At 34.3% G+C, this 24,538-nt stretch overlaps 2 protein-coding genes across 7 annotated transcripts in view; both read left to right on the forward strand.

Moving 5' to 3' along the window:
* LOC134857080 (uncharacterized) overlaps positions 1–11,697 on the forward strand; it is a 34,637-nt gene extending 22,940 nt beyond the window's left edge. For all 6 annotated transcript variants that reach the window (XM_063873428.1, XM_063873429.1, XM_063873430.1 and 3 more), the window contains 6 exons: positions 5,494–5,597; positions 6,597–6,737; positions 7,183–7,402; positions 10,059–10,229; positions 10,885–11,286; positions 11,401–11,697. In XM_063873428.1, coding sequence (XP_063729498.1) covers positions 5,494–5,597; positions 6,597–6,737; positions 7,183–7,402; positions 10,059–10,229; positions 10,885–11,286; positions 11,401–11,514 — 1,152 coding nt within the window. In that variant the 3' untranslated portion in view covers positions 11,515–11,697. The remainder of the gene's footprint in view (positions 1–5,493; positions 5,598–6,596; positions 6,738–7,182; positions 7,403–10,058; positions 10,230–10,884; positions 11,287–11,400) is intronic.
* LOC134843901 (uncharacterized) overlaps positions 1–24,538 on the forward strand; it is a 681,357-nt gene that overhangs the window by 292,047 nt on the left and 364,772 nt on the right. The window lies entirely within an intron of this gene.

The following is a 24,538-nucleotide window of genomic DNA, read 5'->3' on the forward strand; positions in this document are numbered from 1 at the left end:
GAGAGGAGAGAATGAGCGGGTACAACTCCCCCTCCCTCTCGACCGGCAGAGAAATGACTGCGTTCGAAAACCAGGTAAATTGGCTGGATCTCTTTAACTATTCCCTTCCCTCATTTTGCAAAGGGGGGGGGGAGAGATTTGTTACTTCGTTATTAGGTGCAAAATGCACATATGCTTCAACGTTAAATCAGTTCTTTATAGGGGGTGGGGTTAAACAAGAGGTAGCATTGGGGGGGGGGGGGGGTAGTTAAGAGATCCAATTGGGTAACACGAAAACCTGAAACACATCTCAATACTGGCAAACACTGATTTCATAATAACTGGGGTCAGTTTAGGGGGATCAATGATGCATAAGTTGAGTTCGTTTTAGATTTTTTTTCTGCTGATGTGCATTAATTTATGCTTCACGTTTTTACGTCACTAATTTTTGTGATTGTTTGTTATATTTCATTGCAATTTTATGTAAAGAACCGACTTTTGTATCAATCTCTTCATTTCAAATGAAAACTATTATAAAAACGGTGGTAGGTCACTAAATCAATATATCAGTAAGCCGAAAACTGGCGGACTAGGTCCTAAAACCGATCATGCATCAAACTCAGATTTATATAATATGTCATCTTTGTTTCGCCAAACAAAAACTGAAACAAAAATTATAATGAATTAACTATTGCCATAAGCCAAACAGAATTTAATTTATTCTTATAGCTCAGGAAATATCTCCGAATATGCAAATGAAAAAATATATATATTGCGTAATTTGGTTTGATCATCTGGTAAATTACTGATAACTTCGGCTTACTGAATGCACCACTGACAAACTGATCGAATGTAGACATTTAACACATGGTAATGGCCAGGGGCGGATTTAGGGGGGGGGCGGGGGGGCGGACGCCTCCTCCTCAGGGATTCGAACCACTGCCAACCCAAAGGGTCCCCCCTTTGATACTTTTTAAGAAATCCATTTTTGGCCAACCGACCCTAAAATTTTTCTAAAGGCGCCTTCGGCGCCAATATATACTAATTTTGAGGGGGAGCGCGCGCCAAAAAAACGCGTTTTTTTTTGTCAAAATTTTCCAAAAAGTGCCCAAAAACGGCTGTTTTGACCTGTTTTTTCAAAAAATTGCCTGCGGCGCAGAAAATTTGGCCAAAACAGGGTCTTTTTACTGCTTTGGGAGAGCTCGGAAAATCAATCTGATCGACCTAAAAAAAAAAAAGATCGTCAAAATTTTCGAAAATTTTTTGAAAATCCGCCCCCCCCTCGAGAAAATCCTAGATCCGCCCCTGGTAATGGCATTATGCAGAGTGCTCAGAAAATTCATCCATCCGTAAGTTTCGCATAAAGATACAGGGATCTGTTTTCAGTTTTTATTTCACTTTGAATGAGCTCGGAAGAGTATTGAATAAAGAGAAGAGGGTTTCTTGATAAATTGAGGTCTCGTATTGAATACATCTATTTTTGTATACTCTCATTCGGTATATTTTCGCTAATAAGGCTACATTAATTTTCTTTTTTTCCTTACGTTTTCGTACTTAATCGTACTAACAATTTCAAGTGAATCGTACTACAGTCACGCAACAAAAAAAGACGTCGCAAATTTTTATTTGCAATCGACGAAACAATCAAATTTTTCTTCAAATTTTTTGTCAACTTCTCTGGAAGGTTGAGATTCCTTACTGGAATTTTGCGATAATTTAGAGAAAATATTGTAAGCAATCCAGCGCGACCAAAAATGTTTTTTTTTCAAGGATTCAGTTTGGCCAATTAATCGGAGCTTACCAGAGAAGCGTTTTAGGTGCCAAAAAAGTCATCGTAAGCAGCATAAGGAGTTTGAACTCTTAAGACCTAAGACTGTTCCTTAGAAAAACAGGAATCATAGCTGAGCCCACTAAAAATTTCAAAAAATGATAAAACTGTTGGGAAAAGATTCTCTAGCAATTCATAAAATTATCAAGAAAAAAATTTTAAACTTAGTTATGTTTTGAAATTTTTTAGCTGCTCAAGTTTTTCAATTCCTTCATTGTAATGTATTGAGAGAAGTTTGTCTGCTGATCTAGCTGAGATTACTAGCTTTTCACCTCATTTAATATTTCTAAAAAAGCAAACTGCTTCCGCTTTTTGTAAGGATATTTTGGCACTAGAAAACTTCTCTGACAAGATTCGAATAAATTGCCATACGATATCTCGAAACCAACGTTCATTTTAAAAATTGCTCTATGTCTAAGTTTCCTTTTATCAATTATGTGTGATAGAAAGATCTCAACGAATTTATAAATAAGATATTTTCGACAATCATAGTGAAAGTGGCCGATTGTGAAACACTTTTTGCAGAAGGATGACAATAAAACTGAAAAAAGTCGTTGGAAAAAATTTAAGTTTTACTGGTTGCAGAATTTTTGTTGAATTTTTGAAGCTTTTTGTTTCTCAAAATTGCGCTAAAACTTCTCAACGGTTAACTTGGCTCGAGTAAAATTAAGTTTTTACAGCTTAAGTTAAGCTTGAATCATTCATTGTAAGCCTGCAAACTTTTTTTGTCAAACCCTTGTTAGCTCGAAATTAGACCAAAAAGCAAAAGTTTCAAACCGGTTTTTTCTCAACAGTGAGAAAATTTTTGAAAATCTTTTTAATTTCGTTTGAATCACGACTGAAACGAATGGTTTTAAAACGATATATAAATTGACACATTTCATTGATTTTTTGTGGTACCTGCTTTCGCGTGCGTAGAAAACAAAAAAAAAGAAAAAACTAAAACACACCTAAATGAAAAGTTCCTTCACAGTTTTCAAGTGGCCGAACAACAAAAATTTCCGGCTGCTGTGCAAGTACCACAGAAAAACCGAAGACAAGCTATATTTTTTCATTTTTATTCGTTTTTTGGTGAATTTTTTTGCGTTTTGTGAAAAGTGTTAATAAATTTTAAATTAGAGCATTATTCATGGCTTCCAAAGCTTAAAATTATTTTTTAGAAGGATTAACGGTAGAAACTAAAGTTTACTAAATCTTCATTTCTTTTTTTGTTTTATTAAAAAATTTCGAATTTTGGCGCCAAGAAAGCGCTTAATGAAGCTTCCATACAAGTCTTTTCAGATCTAAAAACAGGATATTTCTCACTTAACCTAACATATTTGCACTCCATTCGCTAGCTTTACATGCTATAAATTGGACCAAAAAAGTTTTAGGCGGGCTTTTTTGTTTCTTAGATTTAATATTATTACACCGATCGAGAATAAAATCCGAATTAAAATCCGAGGCTTACAAACCAAATAAAAGTTCTTCCCACTGCGAAACCGGAGAGGAGAGAAAATTGTTAAGTAGATCTAGTTTAGGACCCTTCAACCTTCCCTCGCATAAAAAATGATAACTATTTCACAAAAAATTGAAAAAAAAATTGAAACCATTTTTTTTGCTAAGATATCTGCGGCCGGATCCTTCTCGGCTACATCTGTTTTTCTTTTTTTTCTGATTTAAAACTTTAGGAGACACAAAGAATTCTTGGATTATAACTGTCGACAAAAGTGACTCGTTCAATTACCTGATTATTGCTCTTAGTAACTCGTTCAGACGAACCTGGATGTAGAATTGGGACCTTGATAACACTTCCCCATTACAATAGAGGGGATTCGTAACGAGGTACTAAATTCGTATATGCTTAACTGAACAATTCTCTCTTTATAGGGGGGAAATTCGTTTCAAGGTTCCATAGGGGGGGAATAGTTAACAATATCCTAGATTTGTATTTTGAAAAGCGTTCAAAATGGTTTCCAAATGCAATTTAATGGAAGCGACGCATTTTGTCTCCATTTAATTTTGTTGTCCTGGCGAACCCAGGATATACTATATCTTCATTACGTGCAAGTCCTTCATTATCAAGTAATGAAATCGCTGTTGAAAGGGTTTTTTTCGCAGCAAAAAAATGGGAAGCCATTCCAATTAATCAGACTGTTTTTCCATACGTTTTCGCAAAGTAAAACTGCGGTAACACTATACCTCAATTAAAATAGCGAATGTTTGTTTATTATTACGTTCTTTTTGTATATATCAGTTAGGTACTCAAGCAGTTTATCGAAACACATTCAAATCATTCGAAACTTGATAATTATTTTCAAATTATGACCTATTGTCAAACATAACCAAATCATTGCATTATACTTATAATATTTGCATCTGCCGTGCCCTAGCGAATTGATGCCACAACTATTTGGAACCGTAAATAAGCCTACACAATTGCATTGCTTTACAAAATAATTCATGACCTCTTAATGAAGTCTAGATTTTACTGAAATGCGAGATTTCCCCTTTGCTATGAATTACTCCTCGAACGACGATAGTTCCGATAATTCATTTAATTTATCGCCATTTTTACCAACTACTGATTCAGACGGGAACAACAAAATAAGTAGCTTTGAGGGTGAAATTTCTCTGCCCGTGATCAAAAAAAGACACACGTCTATTTATAGAAAATCTGATCACGATGCAGTCAGAAATCTGAGGCGTAGTGTTCACTCCTATTTCCAGGAACCTTGGCCTTCAAAGAAAAGTCACAGCTCAGCACTCTTTTTTATTTAAAAATACCCTCCCGAAAGCCTTTAAACAAGCAAAAACTAACTCTTAAAACGAAAAAGAAAATTAAAAAAATTAAAACAAAATCATAACAAAATGGCTTCAATATTTGCAATCTTATCTCCATCTACCCAATTTTTTAATAATTCCTACTTTTGCGTGAAAAAACTCCAAAATTCCAACTTCTTAATTTTCAGTCGCCGGAACGATGAAAGGATAGGTTTATTGATTTAAAACCTAAATGCTTTTGTAATGGTTAATTGTCTCACCTTTTGGTAAAATGCTTGTAAAATTTATTTTGGCTGAGGGAAAACAGACCATCTTGTAAACATTTCACCTTTCTTCCTTGAGCGGTGGCTTCTAAATGTCTATTTTAATGAGAACTTCAACGGATAGCATCGTGCGAATATATTTCGCCCGGTCAGTCGGACGATGAATCACACAACCCGCATCGTCATAACTACAATAACCAGTTCAGGGCTAAATTCAAGCGGACAAAACTCCTTTTCATTCTTTGCAACACCTTCTAGGTATCGTGGCCAGACAATAATAGTTAGGTCCATACAAAGCGAGCGACGTTATTTAATAGAACATTGTTTTTTTATCTGGTATACGAATATTTGAAGTATACTAATCATCTCAAATTCCGATGGTGAACCGAAGCAGTACTTAATCTTATATTACAAAATTATATGCTTTTGATCAAATGATACTGTCTCAAAATTACTGATAAGTTTCTTAAGAAGGACTTCGTAGCTGCATTTTTCAGGCGCATTTATACAAATTTAGATGAGTTTTTTTGTTAACGTCTGCTTGAATTTCGCCCGTGTTTAAGTTCAAGGTTGCATAACAGAAGGACTAGTTCATGTGACGATATTAAAGGTGATTGTGAACACGAGAAATTCTGTAAGGCCACAATTTTTACTTCTCAGATCCGATCTCTGCAGCAGCAGTTGGAGAATTATGTCTCAGGCAGGGCGGAGAGCGAGGCAGTCCAACTCAAGCTGCGAGAGGACAAAAACAACTTCCAAAATAGGTACGTGGTGAAGTGGTTACGTCTCCGCCTCTAAATCGCAAGATCGGATGTTCGAGGCCCACCATGATCCGTGCTTGTTGCTTGAGGGTGAAGCAACATTACCCAGCTCAGAAAATTACCAAAAAAAATTGCATGTAGTTCTTTAACAGGGGCTCAACAGCTGTTCGCCGTGATGAGCTGTTCAGCTCTTGTGTTGGTCCTTTCCTTCGTGGATAAATGGTCGTAATCTTACGTGCACAGAATGTTAGCTAGCATGTTTTGAATTTTGGGGTACATTCGGGTTACCAAAACTGAAAACTAGAGCAATAAAATTAAACAAGGCCAACAAAATACAGTGCACCATTGCGTGAACTAACTTTTTCGAGGCTATGACTCTATACAATCGATTATCAAATAAATCTGGATTAAAGTATTTTTTATAGTTATTTTTTTGGTGAAAGTATTCAGCTCAGTCGACGAGTTGCAAGTTAAAATTTAAAATCAAACCCATGATTCCAAGATTTTGGAGGTGTATTTTTTATTTAACGTTTACATACTTTATTGGACAATTGTTGTGGAGCTTCCATAGAAAATTTCGAATGGTTATCTTGTACTTTGTTATTTGTAGAAGGAACTTGTCAAAAACTAGTAGAGATCTTACAAGATAACCCACTAGGAGTTCGACTAGGTTTGTTTCCTGTCAATTTTCACTACATCAAAAAAACTCGTAAAAGTTAAAGGTAGTCATAATTTTGTGTATAAAAAATTTGAAGATTTTAAAATATTTGAAATTTGTTATGCGTAAGTTAAAGACCACACGCCTGAAAAAAATTCATTTGTGTCTAATGACGATCTACCAAATTGGTAGAATACGTACAACTGATGAAAGTTATATATATTGCCAACTAGTAAAAATTCGCAGGCGGGGAGAGGGAGGAGGAGGAATAGAGCTGACATGTTTTGGAAATAATTTATTATGATTTTCATGATTAGTACTTTCCTTTGTCGTGTTGAGTGCAGATCCCTGATGCTTGAAGAGCAGTTGTCGGAGGTGAAGCGGAGCCACGAGGATGAAGTGCGACACCTGAAGATGAGTCATCGCGAGGAGCGACAGGCTCTCGAGAGGGACAGCCGTGAGAAGGTGGAACAACTTAGAGAACAGTGAGTGGAGTAGAATATATCATCATTACGTCATCATTCATCATTATGTCATTACATCATTAGCATCACTACGTCATCACCCATCATTATGTCATTACGTCTTATCATCATTACCTCATCACCATCATTAAGTGTTAATGAACGAAGTGAACACTTCTTGGAAAAATATTCAAAAAAAAAATCAATATTTTTATTCGGTTTCTTTGAGGTTATTGACACGTTTCTGACTACCTATTGGCTCTGATTTATAGAGTTCCAGTATCCAAATTTAGATACGTTTTCCCAACTTTGAAAAAACTACGGCGATTTAGAGCGGCCAAAAAGTGACAAGAGCGTGAAGATTGCGCAGCTGCAGTCGCTTAAAAAACCTTCACATTTCCGTTACAGCTGTCGATGATTACTGGGTCCTTTTCGGGTGAAACTTACTCGATTTCTTTGCTTTCAGGATGCGTGAGTTGGAGCATAGCAGTCAAGAGAACAAGGCACAAGTACCGAGGCTGACTGGCCAGCTGGAACTACTCAAAGAGGACAAGCAGAAGTTGGAGGACAAGGTGGACGCCAGAGATCATAGCATCAGCCAGCTGGAGGTCAAGTTAGCCAGACTAGAAGAGGAAAAGGAGCGGATAGAGGAGGCACTACATGCTAAACTCACTAATCTACAACAGGTCAGTGGCAACTTTGTTCGTTGAAGTCAAAAATTTCCGAGTAATTAGTGCTGAAATAATTTATCTGACAAACGAACATAAATTGAAATTTAATCGCGATTTCATCAAATGCGATTGACTTTGAAAAGAAAAATGAAGAAAAAAGTTGCTTAAAATTTGCAACAGTTGATGTGCTGCAAGTGGTTGTAGAAAAATCGAATCCAATACTTGACTTTAAAAATGGATCATTTTAGTTTATTCAACACAGACTTGAAACTGTATTTCGCAAACACCAGAAAAAATGAGAACTCCAAATTGTGGAATAAATAATTAAGTAGAAGAGCTTCAAAAAAAAGAAATTACACCAAAGTGATTTGAACCCCTGACCTCCATAGTTACAGTCTAATACCATCAAAACTGTTCCATGCCACCTAGCTGACTTACGAACGCCAGCCACAGGAAAAAATTATTAAATTCAAGCTATTACATAGTCAAATATAATTAGAGTAGTGAAATAGTCTTAGTTGAGCTCTTGAACTACTTGAAATCTTGTTGAGCACTAAATTATGCGAGTTAGGTTCCACAATTGTATTCGTAATATATAACACAAACGTTTGCTTGTAGAAAAATCAGACTGATTAACTCAGTAATTTTTTGAATAATAACAAAATGAGCGTTCTATTAAGAAAAGTTTCAAAAATTTTTTGAAGCAAGTTGTATAGTGAAACCGGGTTGCTTAGTTTATTACACAAAAACATGTGACTTCAGGGGCAGATTTAGGGGGCGGGGGTTGGCGGACGCCCTCCCCCCTCTGGGATTCGAACCCCTACCGATCCGAAAGGGTCCCCCTTTGTACTATTTTGAGATATCCATTTTTGGTGACGGACCCTAAAATTTTTCTAAAGGCGCCAATATATACTAATTTTGAGGTGAGTGCGCGCAGAAAAAATGCAATTTTTTGGTCAAATTTTTCCAAATGTGCTTAAAAACGCCTTTTTTGGCCAATTTTTTCAAAGTTTTGCCTGCGGCGCAGAAAATTAGGCCAAAACAGGGACTTTTTAGTGCTCTGGGAGATCTCAAAATCAATTTAGTCGAGAAAAAAAAATTCGACAAAAATTACGAACATTTTTGAAAATCTGCCCCCCCCCCCGCCTTTCGAGAAAATCCAAGATCCGCCCCTGTGTGACTTTATAGAAAATTCAAATTTCGCTCCTTTTATCTATTTTATTCAAAAATTAATCAGGTAGTGTTTGTGACCTTTTTTAATTAATAAGCCGGGCCAAAAAAAAGACCTTCTAGGGTAAAATAAGTGAAATACCAGTTTTATTCTGACGAGATTCTAAGCAAGTTATGTCTTCAACGCTTTTTTTCCAAGCTCAACCCAAAATGGCAAAATAATTTTAGGACTTTGGTCTTTTTGAACAAATAGTTTGAATCAGCAATGTAGCCGCAGTGTGAACGTGTCAAAGAAATAGATTGCTCGAAATTGGAAAAAGGATTATTTTCAGTTAGTTGCAAATTCGACAAAAAATGTTTCATTTTATTTTTATGAATATGGTCGCAATTTTCTGCGGTACTTGCACAGCGGCTGAATACTCTTGTTATTGTTTCGATCATGTTTTTTTTTGTTTGGTACTTAATTTTTGAAAACAAATTTTGTCAATCATGCCTAATTCACTAATTCTTTACGCAATCGTATAATTCTTGAAACACACCACCCATATTTAAAAAAATTTTTTTTTTGATTGACATTTATTTTTTGAAAACAAATTTTGTCGATCATGCCTAATTCACTAATTCTTTACGCAATCGTATAGTTCTCGAAACATAGCACCCATTTAAAAAAAAATTTTGTAAGGTATTCATTTTTGAAAACAAATTTGTCGATCATGCCTAATTCACTAATTCTTTACGCAATCGTATAGTTCTCGAAACACGCCACCCAAATTTTTTTTTTATTTTTAAACTTTTTTGTTTGGTATTTATTTAAAAAAAAATGTCGATCATGCCTAATTCACCAAGTATTTCCGCAATCATATAGTTCTCGAAACACCACCAAATAAAAACGCCACTAATTTGATTAAAATCTTTAAAAAATAATAATTTTTAATGAATATCGTCGAACATTGTGCTACTTGAACAGCAACCGACTATCCTTGTTTCTGTATTTATAAGGGCAATTAAAAATTTTTTTGCGATGGCTGATCAATTTGTGCAGAAGAGCCGTCTTTAATTTTGGCGGTGAATTAGTGAATAACGTCCAACAAGTGTTCCAATCTTAGGTCAAAAATAATTTCTAGTCAAAATAATTTATAGTCTAGGGAATTTATAGTGTTTTATTCTTTCAAAACAATGCTTTATACAGATTTTATTACATTTCAAAAACGATCATCAGGTTTGGAGCAGATTTCAAAAATTGGCCGAACACTTTCTTTTGCATCATAAGACTATGGTCTTTCACTGATAATAGACAGACCTACATTTGAGGTCTTAAATAATAACTGTCTTTATTTTTTTCACTCTTATCAGGGCTAGGGAGGGAGGTCTCAAAAAATTGACAAAAAAATCCATGAACTATCATCTGCATTCAATTAGGTACGGAAAAAAGTCTGATTTATGAGTTGAATTTTTAAATTCTCTTTATTTTTGTGAATCATTAAATTGAATTTTACACCAGGAGCACAGACAGCTGCAACAGGAATACGAAGCCAAAATCCTGAGTAGATCTCCGAGTAGACAGGGGAACTTCACTGTGAAAGCGGGGGGCAGCTTCACTCACGATCAGGAGGGGGGAGACCAGGACGCCAAAGTTACAGAAATGATACACAAGTGCAATCTACTACGAAATGTAAGCAACTCTAACACAACTATTAAGTGGCATTAAATGTCACTGGGGAATACGTGACAATTATCAAAGTAGGCTATTTAATAAGCGATGTTGCACTTCGCATTCAAAAGCACAACAAGACTGGCAAACACTGCTCGTCAAAAAAATACCGCTCGAAAAAAAATCACAGCTGAAATGTTTTTTTTTTAAGTTTTAAGCTCAATGCATTAATATCATTCAGATTTTTAAAAAAATTTAATAAAAATGCTTAATTAAGTCAAGATTGAACTAAAGAAAAAAATATATTTCTTGGAAAGTCAAAACAAAGCAGCGGTCAAACTTTTTGCTGATCGTCACCACAGCTGAATGATTTTCAAGAAAAACCAATGGTCTTTCTTTACATTTACATCAAATTTTCGGCTCTTTTCCAGTCCCCCCTTTGGTTTTTTCTGAAAAAAATGAATGAAAGTTTCAAATATAAAAGTCTATTTAAAACTACTTTTCTTGTTATAAATTGCATCAAAACGTGTCAGCGTGAAAAGATGAACAAATATTTAGAAAACTTTTTACATGCAAAAAGTCATGTAAGAAACAATTTTTGAACAGCTTAATTTTGCAACTTAACGAGGGGGGTGGGAAGCTGGAAAAAAGAGCCAAATTATTTTCTTCATTACAGGAAAATTCCAAGCTAATTGAGAAGATCCACGAACTGGAGTCCAGTTACCGATACCTCGAGTCTCGCAAGACCCTCTGCGACAACTGCCGACTACCTCTTTCTGGCCGAGCGTCAGTAGATGCTGCTGTCCTGAGCGACCAGAGCAAGCACCGCGACACCACCGGCGGATCCCTCGAATCTCTGGAAGATGTCTTACCCCTGGATCCCGAGTCTAGTAACTCCCCTCTGCCGACGTGCACTCGAACTCCACCCCCGCACTCCACGGCACATCAGCCGACGACTAGTCAGGGGGCACCTAGGTCTCTTGCTGCTGAGTTAGCCCAAGTGATGAACAGACCGAGAGAGATTGATTTGAGTAAAGTTGTGAAAGATGCACTTGAGCAGAACAAGTCATACGAAACGGTAAGCCTATTAAATTATCCCCAGCCTATTAAAAAGCATATAGCCCTCCACAAAAGTAGAAAACAGACAACATAAGTAAAACCTATTTGAAACAAAATATGAACCTATGTTTAGATATGCTTTGAGCTGAAGCAGCAAGAACAAATAAACGATGACCTCCAGAACTACCTCAGCCGTCTATTGCTGCTAATAATGGAGTCCAACCCAGAAATTCTGGAAGTCAAATGAAGAATCCGGAATAAAATCGAGCGCAGCTTTAAATCCATTTATTTCCCTTTTTGAAACATATCCAGTTGAATGTATCCAAACCATAAGTTGAATTATTCTACTGCTTAGCTTAAAATGAACATATCTCTATTTAGACCCTTGTTTTAGTTGACTTGACGGGTCAAATTTATATAAAATATATTTTGCGACTGAAAATTTTTCACGTACTGGCTTACTCTTCTAATTACCAGCGAGAAGGGCGTTTAACAGTGTCGAGGAACAGAAGTGTTGGGATCTTTTTACTAATTTCCGCTTAAAATAACTAAATAAGCTTCAGTTATTATTGAACAATTTGTTCAAACTGTGATTCCTCGATTTATTTATTTTCAACCAAGAAGATCTGAGCTTTTTAAGCAGTATTTCTATAAATTTCGATTTGATGATTTGGGCGGAATACGTAAAAAGACCCCAGTGGCAAAACTAAAACAGTGTTCAACATTTCGGAAAATGGATGATTTTTGGCACTGTCGAACAACGATTTAATTTCGGAACTGTGATAAATATTTCGTGGTACAGCAAAAATAACCACCAGTCGCGCCAGCGTGCTGTGAGCTTGCCAACAGTGGATAGGACAGCCGGATACTAGAGCGGGAAATCACCGCGAAGGAGCGAGGCGCACCCAAGGTCGAACTTAAACCGGAGATGACCGATTTATTAGTCTTTGGTTTAGTGCTTCGGCGCTAATGAACACTTGATTTTCGGCACTGTTGTACTGTCTCACAGAGAGATGCGCTAAGAGTAATCGAATATTCACTCAATTATTCCGGTACCAAAATCGGGTTATGATTACGTCGTGAAGTTCCGTTGCTGACGTCGCTTAGCCTGTTGAAGTATATTATGTCTGCAAACATCTCGATGCAAATGATATTCAAAACAAAAAAACTGAACTAAAAAAGTAAAACATGAACATTAAAATCAATAAAATTTCAAAGCTGAAAAAATACTTTCCATGTATGCCAATTTTTTATCTTCCATCAAAAAATTTAGGACCATCTATTTTTGAAAAAATAGCTATGAAATAAGTTTTCATATGCCAAACACAACGGGCAGCAAAACTAATTATTAGGAACCATGCAAAAAAATCCGTTTGCGAGACAAAAACGCGATTAACCTACGCTCAGACTTTATCAAGAAAACCATGACTTCGGCAAGCACTTCAATATTTTCAATGTTAAATAAAAGCTATAATAATTACTCAGCACTGAGAGAAAATACACTTCGCAAATACGAAAACGTCAATTTTAAAACATAGCCAACAGACAGTTGGAAAAAAGTAAAAGAACGCAAGTTAACAGAAAAGACATACTGGATTTTTTTTGAAAAAAAAACTCAATTTTGGAGTTTCGAAGAAAAAAAGATGGCCTTAAAGATATTCGAATTTCTGGAACAACTTTTGATTGTCGAAATTTGGGTTGATTCTACAAAAAAGTGTCAAATGGATCAATAGGTTAATTTTATATTAGTTTGAAAAATCTGAAAAAAATAAGTAGATCAAATTTGAACGTTGAAAAATCACACAGACCTATACTAGAGTTTTCACTACGTCCATTTGCCTTCTCGTTATTGAAGAGCATAATTTGCCTTCGTTTCAGCAAATGAATCTAACATTGATTTGAATTCTTAGCTACCTTCATGGAAACCAAAGAATATGGCCAGCAGACAGTTGGAAAAAAGTAAAAGAACGCAAATTAACAGAAAAAACATTCTGGATTTTTTTTGAAAAAAAAACTCAATTTTGGAGTTTCGAAGAAAAAAAGATGGCCTTAAAGATATTCGAATTTCTGGAACAACTTTTGATTGTCGAAATTTGGGTTGATTCTACAAAAAAGTGTCAAATGGATCAATAGGTTAATTTTATATTAGTTTGAAAAATCTGAAAAAAATAAGTAGATCAAATTTGAACGTTGAAAAATCACACAGACCTATACTAGAGTTTTCACTACGTCCATTTGCCTTCTCGTTATTGAAGAGCATAATTTGCCTTCGTTTCAGCAAATGAATCTAACATTGATTTGAATTCTTAGCTACCTTCATGGAAACCAAAGAATATGGCCAGCAGACAGTTGGAAAAAAGTAAAAGAACGCAAGTTAACAGAAAAAACATACTGGATTTTTTTTGAAAAAAAACTCAATTTTGGAGTTTCGAAGAAAAAAAAGATGACCTTAAAGATATTCGAATTTCTGGAACAACTTTTGATTGTCGAAATTTGGGTTGATTCTACAAAAAAGTGTCAAATGGATCAATAGGTTAATTTTATATTAGTTTGAAAAATCTGAAAAAAATAAGTAGATCAAATTTGAACGTTGAAAAATCACACAGACCTATACTAGAGTTTTCACTACGTCCATTTGCCTTCTCGTTATTGAAGAGCATAATTTGCCTTCGTTTCAGCAAATGAATCTAACATTGATTTGAATTCTTAGCTACCTTCATGGAAACCAAAGAATATGGCCAGCAGACAGTTGGAAAAAAGTAAAAGAACGCAAATTAACAGAAAAAACATACTGGATTTTTTTTGAAAAAAAAAACTCAATTTTGGAGTTTCGAAGAAAAAAAGATGGCCTTAAAGATATTCGAATTTCTGGAACAACTTTTGATTGTCGAAATTTGGGTTGATTCTACAAAAAAGTGTCAAATGGATCAATAGGTTAATTTTATATTAGTTTGAAAAATCTGAAAAAAATAAGTAGATCAAATTTGAACGTTGAAAAATCACACAGACCTATACTAGAGTTTTCACTACGTCCATTTGCCTTCTCGTTATTGAAGAGCATAATTTGCCTTCGTTTCAGCAAATGAATCTAACATTGATTTGAATTCTTAGCTACCTTCATGGAAACCAAAGAATATGGCCAGCAGACAGTTGGAAAAAAGTAAAAGAACGCAAGTTAACAGAAAAAACATACTGGATTTTTTTTGAAAAAAAACTCAATTTTGGAGTTTCGAAGAAAAAAAAGATGACCTTAAAGATATTCGAATTTCTGGAACAACTTTTGATTGTCGAAATTTGGGTTGATTCTAGAAAAAAGTGTCAAATGGATCAATAGGTTAATTTTATATTAGTTTGAAAAATCTGAAAAAAATAAGTAGATCAAATTTGAACGTTGAAAAATCACACAGACCTATACTAAGAGTTTTCACTACGTCCATTTGCCTTCTCGTTATTGAAGAGCATAATTTGCCTTCGTTTCAGCAAATGAATCTAACATTGATTTGAATTCTTAGCTACCTTCATGGAAACCAAAGAATATGGCCAGCAGACAGTTTGAAAAGTCTGAATGTCACAAGGAGACAGAAAAATAATTTTTATTTTTGATTTTGAAAAAATAGATCATCTTCAGGCTCTTTCAATTTCAAAAAAATTTAATGATTGACTAACGTAAAATAAATTAACTTTCAATAGCAACCTTCATTTGTATTTTAACGCGTTGTTTCTGATTTCTTAGTTGGAGAGCGTAATTTGAGTTCAAAATCACTCCATAAATTAAACTCCCGTATTAATAACGCATTAATACGAACAAATAGTTTTTTAATAAGATCAAATAGCACTCAATTTGGAGAGCTTTCTGTTTGATATTGATTTGTCGCTTACGATACATGTTACAAAAAAACTACAAAACAGCCCTCATAAATTATCGCGAGTTGGTCCAATAAGCAATTTTCATACTTTTATAAATTGACAAAAAAAATCATATTTGAATCACTATTTTTCAAGTTCCAGGCCAGGGCATAATTAGATTTCAGATATTGTAGAAAATATAAAATCCTCTTTTATTATCCTTTGCTTCGCGAAACTTAGCACCAGATCATACGCATCAACATCAGCAAAACTGAACCCAGGACTTGAACAAAAAAAAATAGCGAATGATAACAAAAAAGTGATATTTGGCGTATAGGAAGCGTTATCTTGGTTAATAATTTAACGTAAGCTGCATTAATCAAGAAAATTAGACCGGATTAGATTTCCAAGTAAAGTAAAGCTGAATTTCGTTATTTGTGTGCTGCTCTGCTCATCTGTTTCATCACTGGTAATTTATCAACTTTATTATTGGCTGGTTGCAGAAAATCAAAAGCATATTGAGCAATTTTCAAAACTTAAGACTCGTCCGACCCTAAAACTGGCTGGTGTTTGAAAGACACGTGATACAAAATTCAGAGGATAAAATACACGTGGATGAAACACATCAGCAGAGCAGTACACAAATACGGAAACCAAGAACTGCTATATAATTAAATTTTAAACTCAGAGGCAAAGCTGCGCTTCGCAAACACTTGCGAGAACACGACCAAAAAGCAGCTCTATCAAGTGAAATAAAAAAAAAGCAGAAATAAGCCTCGAATTAGCAAAAACACTGCTATGTGTAGGATTTGAATCTGCGACCTACTGCAATCAAGAGATTTTGAGTCTCACGCACAATCACTTAGCCATGCAAGCTTAACAATCGACAAACACTAGTCACGAATAAAACAGCTACATATGCTTACAAATTGCCAATGAATCTCAGCAAAAGTTGTACCAAATACAAACAGACTCAATTTTGCAAGTAATAATTTGGAATATAACAAGCTGAAGACATCCAAACTAACTTTGCTTGTAACAAATCGCAAAGCACAAAGCCACATTATGTATAAATAATTTCAAAAAATTACGAGATAAATTGAGTCAGAAAATTTATGAAATCCAGTTTTCATGATTGTTATGTTGTTTGAAACAAATCACTTTTTTCGGTTCATTTGATGAATGAAAACTGCATTAACTGTGTTAACTTATTAGTATTCGAATGTCAAAGCACATGCTATCAACAAGCTGTAAGGGTGCCCCAAAAGTGGCACCAATATTTGCGACTTAGGTTTGAAAAAATAGAAGGTTCGTACTAATACACCGCTTCGCAAATTTTAACATGATAATTTGGTCTATATCAAGACTTCCGACCTTATTAAAAAGAGTCTAAACAGCCACAAATTCATACCAATTTTAGGCACGTTTTTCATTTGATCATTTTTGTGGAATCTCATTCCCACTTTCTGGGGCTTTATTATGATACCACACATACGAGCTGTCCTTGCGATACTAAAATAGGTCGGAAAACAAGTAACTTAGTGACTTACCACTTCTTTTTATCTTAAAACAGATTAAGATAGTTGTGATAAAACTAGATAATAATTTGAAGATAAAACTCAAGTACCTTTACTTTTTTAAAATGATATTGACTGACAATCTGGGACTCACGATATATCTAATTCCTACAGAATAAAAGAAGCATAAAAGCGAACATTCAAACTATTTTCATTTATACTCATTAAGTTATCTCTCGACTTTAATTGAGTTGTAGTGCCTAGTTTTGTATGAAAATATTACGTCCGAATCCAACACTGCTCGGATAAAAAACACAGTGTCACGCGCAGGCATAAACCCTCTAGCTCATTCGGTTTAGCCAGCACGCTGGATGACTAAGAGAAAAACTATATTTCTCAATAGTGGGAGAATGGTTGACAGCAAGCCCAATAAGATTTTTTTTGAAATCATCCCCCACACGCCATATAAAATACAAAAGAATAGATTTCGCTCATTGTAACAAAAAAATTATGGCAAATAAGCTTCTTTCAACCAATTTGGAATGATTTCTAAGACGGATTAAATCTCCGCTTACGCGTTAAGAGCACGAAATATATCGCGCGTTAATTGTCCCAAATTGGCCAAAATGGCAATCTTTAAACCCCCATAACTTTACGAAAAATAATCACAGGTGAAATATCTTTTCAAATTTAAGCTCAGGACAACAATACCTTTTGAAAGATATAAAAAAATTCCGTCAAAAATGGCTAGTTAAAAAGTCGAAATTTGTCTGAAGAAAAAAAACCGCCCGAGCACAAATATTCCTTTACTTTCGTATCGAAAGTCGGAACAATAAACTACAGAACATAACTACGCAACGTGTAGTGGTCTTCACTTCGTCTTGTGGTCTTGATTTGGTTTCAAACCAAAACTTAGCATCGAAAAAAAAACAGCGTTCAAATATTTTTCATAGTCTCTGTACCGTATCTACGCGCGTCAAATTATATAAAATAAGTTACATTTTACATGAAAAAAGCCACAAAGTAAACTACAGTTTAAAACAATATTTCAACAAGATTAAAACATCATTTAGCAAAAAATGTGTTTCTTACACAATAAACAAGTTTTTTACAACTTCAGCAATTCAAGGTCAATAATTTATACAATTATGGACAAAGAACACAATGTCAAGTTTCAATTTGAAAAACAAACAATAGTCCAACAATTCGATGAACCAGTAACTTGACAAAAAACTGAATTACCCTGTCAAAAAACCCCCGCGGTTCATATTTATTTTAAAATGATGGTTAAATGATCGAATTCTTTGTGGTTCGGTGGTCTTTCAAACTAAAATCTCAATAAAATCAGTTTTCAAGTCCAAAATTAACAGTTAATTCCTGTCGCAATTATTTCCACTGTATTTTGCTAATTGCGTTTTTAACTCATCGGGATGGAACGTGCGCCGTCTTGGAGAAACTTTCTTTCTGTTTTGTTCTTGAATCTCATAAAATTGTTCATCTTCTTTGATGTCTTTATCCTTGATTAATGACGTCACGTCATTTGCAGTATAACTCTTTCTCATCGGTTTCTGTTTTCGTTTTGGCGGCTCAGTTGACGAAGTTTTCACTGGTTTTTCTTTCATGTTTCCGTTTTCATCCAACGGACCAGTGCCAAATACTGTCAAAATACCATTCTCGGCGAATTGTTCCGAAGATCTACGCAAGAAAAAGTCCCCCCTGTATTTATCCAACACTCTTTTATTTTGGTCTTCATTTGCAACAAGAGCTGCCGACAAGCTTGGATACTTTTTGTCAGTATCGACTCCTAAATTTCTTACAAAGTACGGACTATCTCGAAGCACCTCTTCCATAACGCTCTGAATTTCAAGCGACTTAATCAGACGGTCAATTTCCATTTGCTGTTGCCACAATTTGTTCAGCATATATGCCACTTGACTTTGAACTCTGTCGAAAACTTCTTGAGAATCATCGAAGTCATCGCATTCCTGTTGAACGCCGGAATCTTCCTCAAAAACGGATCTGCCATCTAAAGAGCTGGCATTCTCTTCATTCACATGAAAAGTACCTGATGTCTCAGTTCCTGAAGTTTCATGACCCGAAGTTTCATTTCTCGAAGTCTCAATTCCGGAATCAGAGAAACATTTTCCACTCTGATTTTCTTTAAGAGAATTCGTGCTATCATTTTTTGATTCGTTCACAATATCAGCGTACGTGTGCTCAAAAATGACATTTTCAGCTCCGTTTTCATAAGTATATCGGCGTTGACCTCCACGGTCAGAAGTCAAGTTCAATTGTGACAGCCATGAATTAATGTTGTTCATCGTTTCTCTAGAGGATACAGGGCTGCAAAATTGATCAAACTTTGGAATAAGTAAGTTTCCAAAATATTTTAACAGTTCATCAATTTGCCAATTATTTCTTCTTGAATCTACACCAGGTGAATCCGGCTTCATTGCATTTTCCTCCTTCTCATCAACCAGATTCGAAAGGGTCTCGTTCGATCCCTCAGAAACTGCAAGGGTCTCGTTCGATCCCTCAGAAGCTGCAAGGGTCTCGTTCGATCCCCAAGAAACTGCAAGGGTCTCATTTGACCCCAGTTTGTCCTCATCGTCCATTGAAAACTCCTCCAATTGATCGTCACTTTCAAGCGTTTCGCCCTGACTGTAAATTGAACTCGAAACAGAGCCGCCAGAGACAACAGTATATGAGTCATCGCACTTAGATGATACCTCCTCGGCTGATTGGTCGCAATCACAAAATACTTCAAGTGCGTTATCGGTTAAAATTGAAGCCATTTTGAAAAATTAAAACTCAATACCTAACTGAAATATAAAACAGTTGAACAATTCCAACTTTCCAAGTTAACCTTTTCATTTTAGTCAGAACAATCTATTCGGAATATTGTACCAAATATTTTTTACTCGATCCAAGAATACATTTTTTTCGTTTGTTAAACTCCAGAAACTTTTTGCTACACAATTTATACAAGAGTAAATAGGTTTCAATCTCGGCTCTTATTTTTAATCTGACACAACATCTGTTGGTTACAAGTTATTGATTAAAACAGTCATTTGATCTTTTTAACGAAGTCGCGAAGAAAAAAATGCCTTGAAGTCTCAGCTAGCAAAAACAATTGCTTGGGAACTTAAATTAAGGAGTTTTACACTGTTATAGATAAGAAAAATTAACGAAATAGCTCAGACTAGAATGTCCTCAAAGATAACTTTAAGTTAGATAACATAAACAACCGATATACATTAATTTATCGATATAAATTAATTTATCGATATAAATTAGTAAGCACCTGAGAACTGATGATGAAAGACAAATTAGCGATATCTTGAATGGAAACAAACGTCGACAAAACTACCATAACCACAGGCCGTTACAAAACGAAACGAACATTTAACTGTTCCTACAATTTGCTTAGAAATGAAAAGGCACTGCCCATTGAAAACTATCCCAGTCGAAATCGAATGCTTTTCTTGTAAAGCCTAGAAAAAAATTATTAGTAAGATCCAACGATGAAATTTTGAAACACAAAATCTTAAAAGAATCAAATAAGACTTTATTGGACAAACATTGAATACTGAATAAAAAAAGCTAAACTAAGTTTTTGTATCTAAGATATGGTAAAATTTTGTACGAAGTCAAAATATTTTATCAGATCTCTACATGATAGACATTCATCAGAAATTGACAGTGTCCGAGATGGAAATTTATCAATGTTCCTAACGAAAACAGATATTATTCTTTGTCCTGGGATGGCATCAGTTTTGTTTGTTATCTTCTCAACTGCACAGAATTCTTCAAAGCTCAAATAAGATTCAAATCAAACTCAACAGACGTTGAGCACTGGAGTTCGGTCTGTATTTGAACAGCTGATCTGAATTGCTTATTGCATCGAAACTAAGATTGATATCCTTGGCTTATTTACAATTAAATTTTCTTAGAAATAGTTATTATGAGTTTTAGTTTAAGACTTTTAGCGGACATTTTATGGCACAGCCAGCGGTCATGCCATCAAAAGATCTTCCACAAATTGTTCCCTCACGTTTGACTGCCCAATTTTGTTTGTAAATCAGATATCTTTAAATTCTGAGTAATAAATCATCTAGAAGAACAAAAAAAATGTTTTGTTTTTAAATAGTATAGTGCTAGCGCTGAGTTAAAATGATCTCACCGAATAATGCTTCATTAGTCTAACATCACATAATCGATATAACCGATCATGAAACTCAAAAAGGACAACAAATAAATTTTTTCAAACAGATTCGCTCCAATGTTGCTGAACTGTTTTAGTGAAAAGTTGAAAATTGTTTTCAGTTTTTCGTAATTTTCTTTTGGTTTAATTCGTAATTTCCTTCAAGTTTACGTACGAACAATTGTATTTGCATTGAGGTTACGATTGAAGCAAAGAAAAATTTTTGAAAAAGTGAAAAAAATTCAGAAGATGGACTGATTTTCATTGTTGAATCTGTTCCATTTTTTCAAAATTTCATAGGTTTACAAAAAAATTGATAACAGCATTCTTTCTTACGTAGAACACATACATTTTCTCAGCCATTTTTAGCTATTCAAACCTTCAAACGCCATTGGATTGTAAAATGACGGACCTTACACAAACTTTACAGATTGAAACCAATGGAGAAACTATTGACAAGCCACAAAATAACCAGTTTTTACAAAACAAGGAGCGATATTTTTAAGTTTTCCTTTTGTGGCAAGATTTATGAATTTCAAATATTACGCTTTCTGGTTTTTTCAGGTTTTTCAGAAAAAAGTGGTAGGAAAATTTAACGATCAAATCAAACTTCAATTGATGTCGGCCGTTTAGACGATGAACACAGTTCAACTCATGTGAATAAGCCAATCAGCATACCATTTTTATTTGTTCAAAAGGCTCTAGATACTAGATACTATATTCTTAACAATCCAGTACGTTGTAAAACAATATAATAAGGGATAGGAAAACTCGACGGACTGAAAACTATTTCATCTACATTAACATGTTCGCAAAACTTTTTCTACGACTGTCAATTATAACTGATAATTGCAAATGTGTCTAATTTTTCGATCATGTTTTGGGTCGATTTAATCTGCTTATTAAAAACAATTCACACTTTTGACAACAAAACATATGCAAAAAAATGGTTGTGAAGAAATGCATTTGAAGATAATTTCGCATACATTGAATTACAATTTATATGTTCCTTTTGTTTTTATGTTGAAGACTCTATTCCCATTTCAACAGTTATTCTGCGTCAATGGTTTCAATTGGATTCTGTTTCACATTATGAATTGTGTTTGGTTTTCGGCAGTGGAAGTTTTTCCTTAAGCAACCTATCAGTTTTTTAAACTCGCAGTTTATGCTTAAGCCAGCATATAATTTCATTTTAATTTTATTTTTTTTCTACTAGTTACAAACTGTGTTACCGAGACGTTAACAAAAAAGTGCGTTTCCTGATCCATGTTGAGGAAACAAAACATTTTGGTTGTTGTTTTTAAATTTTAGAAAAAAATCAATTTAAAACATTTATATAGACAAATGAAAAGGAATTAAGTTTGTTAGATTTTTACAAATTTAAGTTAAAGCACATGTAATTTAAGAAAACTTGATTTATAATAAAAGTGAAGGGATAGTTTTTGCAAATGCATATTGTTTGAGTCAGATTTACTTTTGATTAAACAATTTTAAAAAATTTATGCACCTTGTGTTGAGTCAGGATAGTTTTTTAAAGATGAATAAGCTTTGAATCCGTTTATATTTGAGTGAACATGTTTGCATTTACTTTCAAATCGATTGATTTCAAGAACTTTTAAGGGACATTTTCATCAGATTTTCAGTATTAACAATAGAAAATTTTGCACGGTATGTGGTTCACCGCGCTAAAGTAATTTTGACAACTGGCGTTCATTTTATGATTTTTTCATCAATATTTAGTGTTCTTGTTTTTGGAGATTCTCATATAGAAAGGATTCGGAGATTCTCATATAGAAAGGATTCGGCGGAGTGTTTATGGTGCCAGTAAAATTTGAGACATGAAATCATGGAATGTTACGTGTCTAGGTGTGCTTGGTTTGAAAACAAGGCAATGGCCAGAATATTTGGCCACCGTTTTAGAAATGCAGCCTGAATTGATAATAATATCTTTAGGAGGGAATGATACCAGCAAACACCCTAAATTTCCTTGCCTTGCTTATAATTCTGCAGCAGACACATACAATGAAATGATGACTTTTCAAATGATTTTGATACAGGTTGAAATACCTGTGATGGTTACATCTGCAATTAAACGAACACACAACACTATTTGGGAGCTCAATAAAGGTTTGGTCAGGGGAATTAGAGAACGATATATTTCGTTTTCTAGTTTGACAAGGTCCAAATTTGGTTTTCTGGATGGCGGAGTTCATTTGAATGAGCTAGCTTACCGTCACTGCTTTGAAGAAAGCATTCAGTCAACAGACAGTCAAAAAAGCCATTTTTTCAAATTCAATTAAAAAGTTGGAAACTATGCTTTTTTGGGTCAAACTTGCAATAGGTAATCATAATTGCCCAATTTGTGATCAACAAATAGTTCTGATAAAACGTTGATTAGGTTTTTTCTAATTCACACCTTATGAAATTTAAACCGAAAGGCAGGAGCATTTTTTTCTTGCTCTATGTTTTTAACATAAAATCAAGCTACAGATTTTTACAGAAAAAAAATAGTAATAGTACACACTGTTTTCTTTTCCGTCTTAAATTAATCGTGTTTTAACTTCCGAAGTAGGAGTATTCTGAAGTAGGAGTATTTCTATATTTGTATATTTTTGTTTGAATGGCTTTTTTTCTTAGATTTTATTATTATAGGTGTTAAAAGAGAATTTAGTTGTTTGATGTTGACAACAAACAACGTAGAACACTTAGATCTTCTTAGCCATTTTTAGCTTTTTAATCCTTCAAACGCCATTGGATTGTAAAATGACGGACCTTACACAAACTTTACAGATTGAAACCAATGGAAAATCTATTGACAAGCCACAAAAACAGCCAGTTTTTACAAAACAAGGAGCGATATTTTTAAGTTTTCCTTTTGTGGCAAGATATATGAATTTCAAATATTACGCTTTCTGGTTTTTCAGAAATAAACCGTAGGAAAATTCAACTATCAAATAAAACTTCAATTGATTTCTGCCGTTTAGATGATGAACACAGTTCAACTCATGTAAAAAGGCCAATCAGCATCCTATGAGGTTTTTATCAGGAAAAAATCCATTTTTATCTGAGCAAAAGGCTCTAGATACTATATTCTTAACAATCCAGTAAGTTGTTGAACAAAATAATAGGGGATAAAAAAAACTAATAGGGGACAAAAAATAGGGGATAATAACTGATAATTGGAAATGTGTCTAATTTGTCGATAATGTTTTGGGTCGATTTAATCAGCTTATTAAAAACAATTCACACTTTTGACAAGGAAGACTCTATTCCCATTTCAACAGTTAGTCTGCGTCAATGGTTTCAATTGGATTCTTTTTCACATTATGAATTGTGTTTGGTTTTCGGCAGTGGAATTTTTTCCTTAAGCAACCTATCAGTTTTTTGAACTCGCAGTTTATGCTTAAGCGAGCATATAATTTCATTTTAATTTTAATTTTTTTCTACTAGTTACAAACTGTGTTACCGAGACGTTAACAAAAAAGTGCGTTTCCTGATCCATGTTGAGGAAACAAAACATTTTGGTTGTTGTTTTTAAATTTTAGAAAAAAAATAAATTTAAAACATTTATATAGACAAATGAAAAGGAATTAAGTTTGTGTGATTTTTACAAATTTAAGTTAAAGCACATGTAATTTAAGAAAACTTGATTTATAATAAAGGTGAAGGGATAGTTTTTGCAAATGCATATTGTTTGAGTCAGA

The sequence above is a fragment of the Symsagittifera roscoffensis genome, chromosome 1 (genome assembly GCF_963678635.1).
Source record: "Symsagittifera roscoffensis chromosome 1, txSymRosc1.1, whole genome shotgun sequence".
NCBI classification, from domain to species: domain Eukaryota; kingdom Metazoa; phylum Xenacoelomorpha; order Acoela; family Convolutidae; genus Symsagittifera; species Symsagittifera roscoffensis.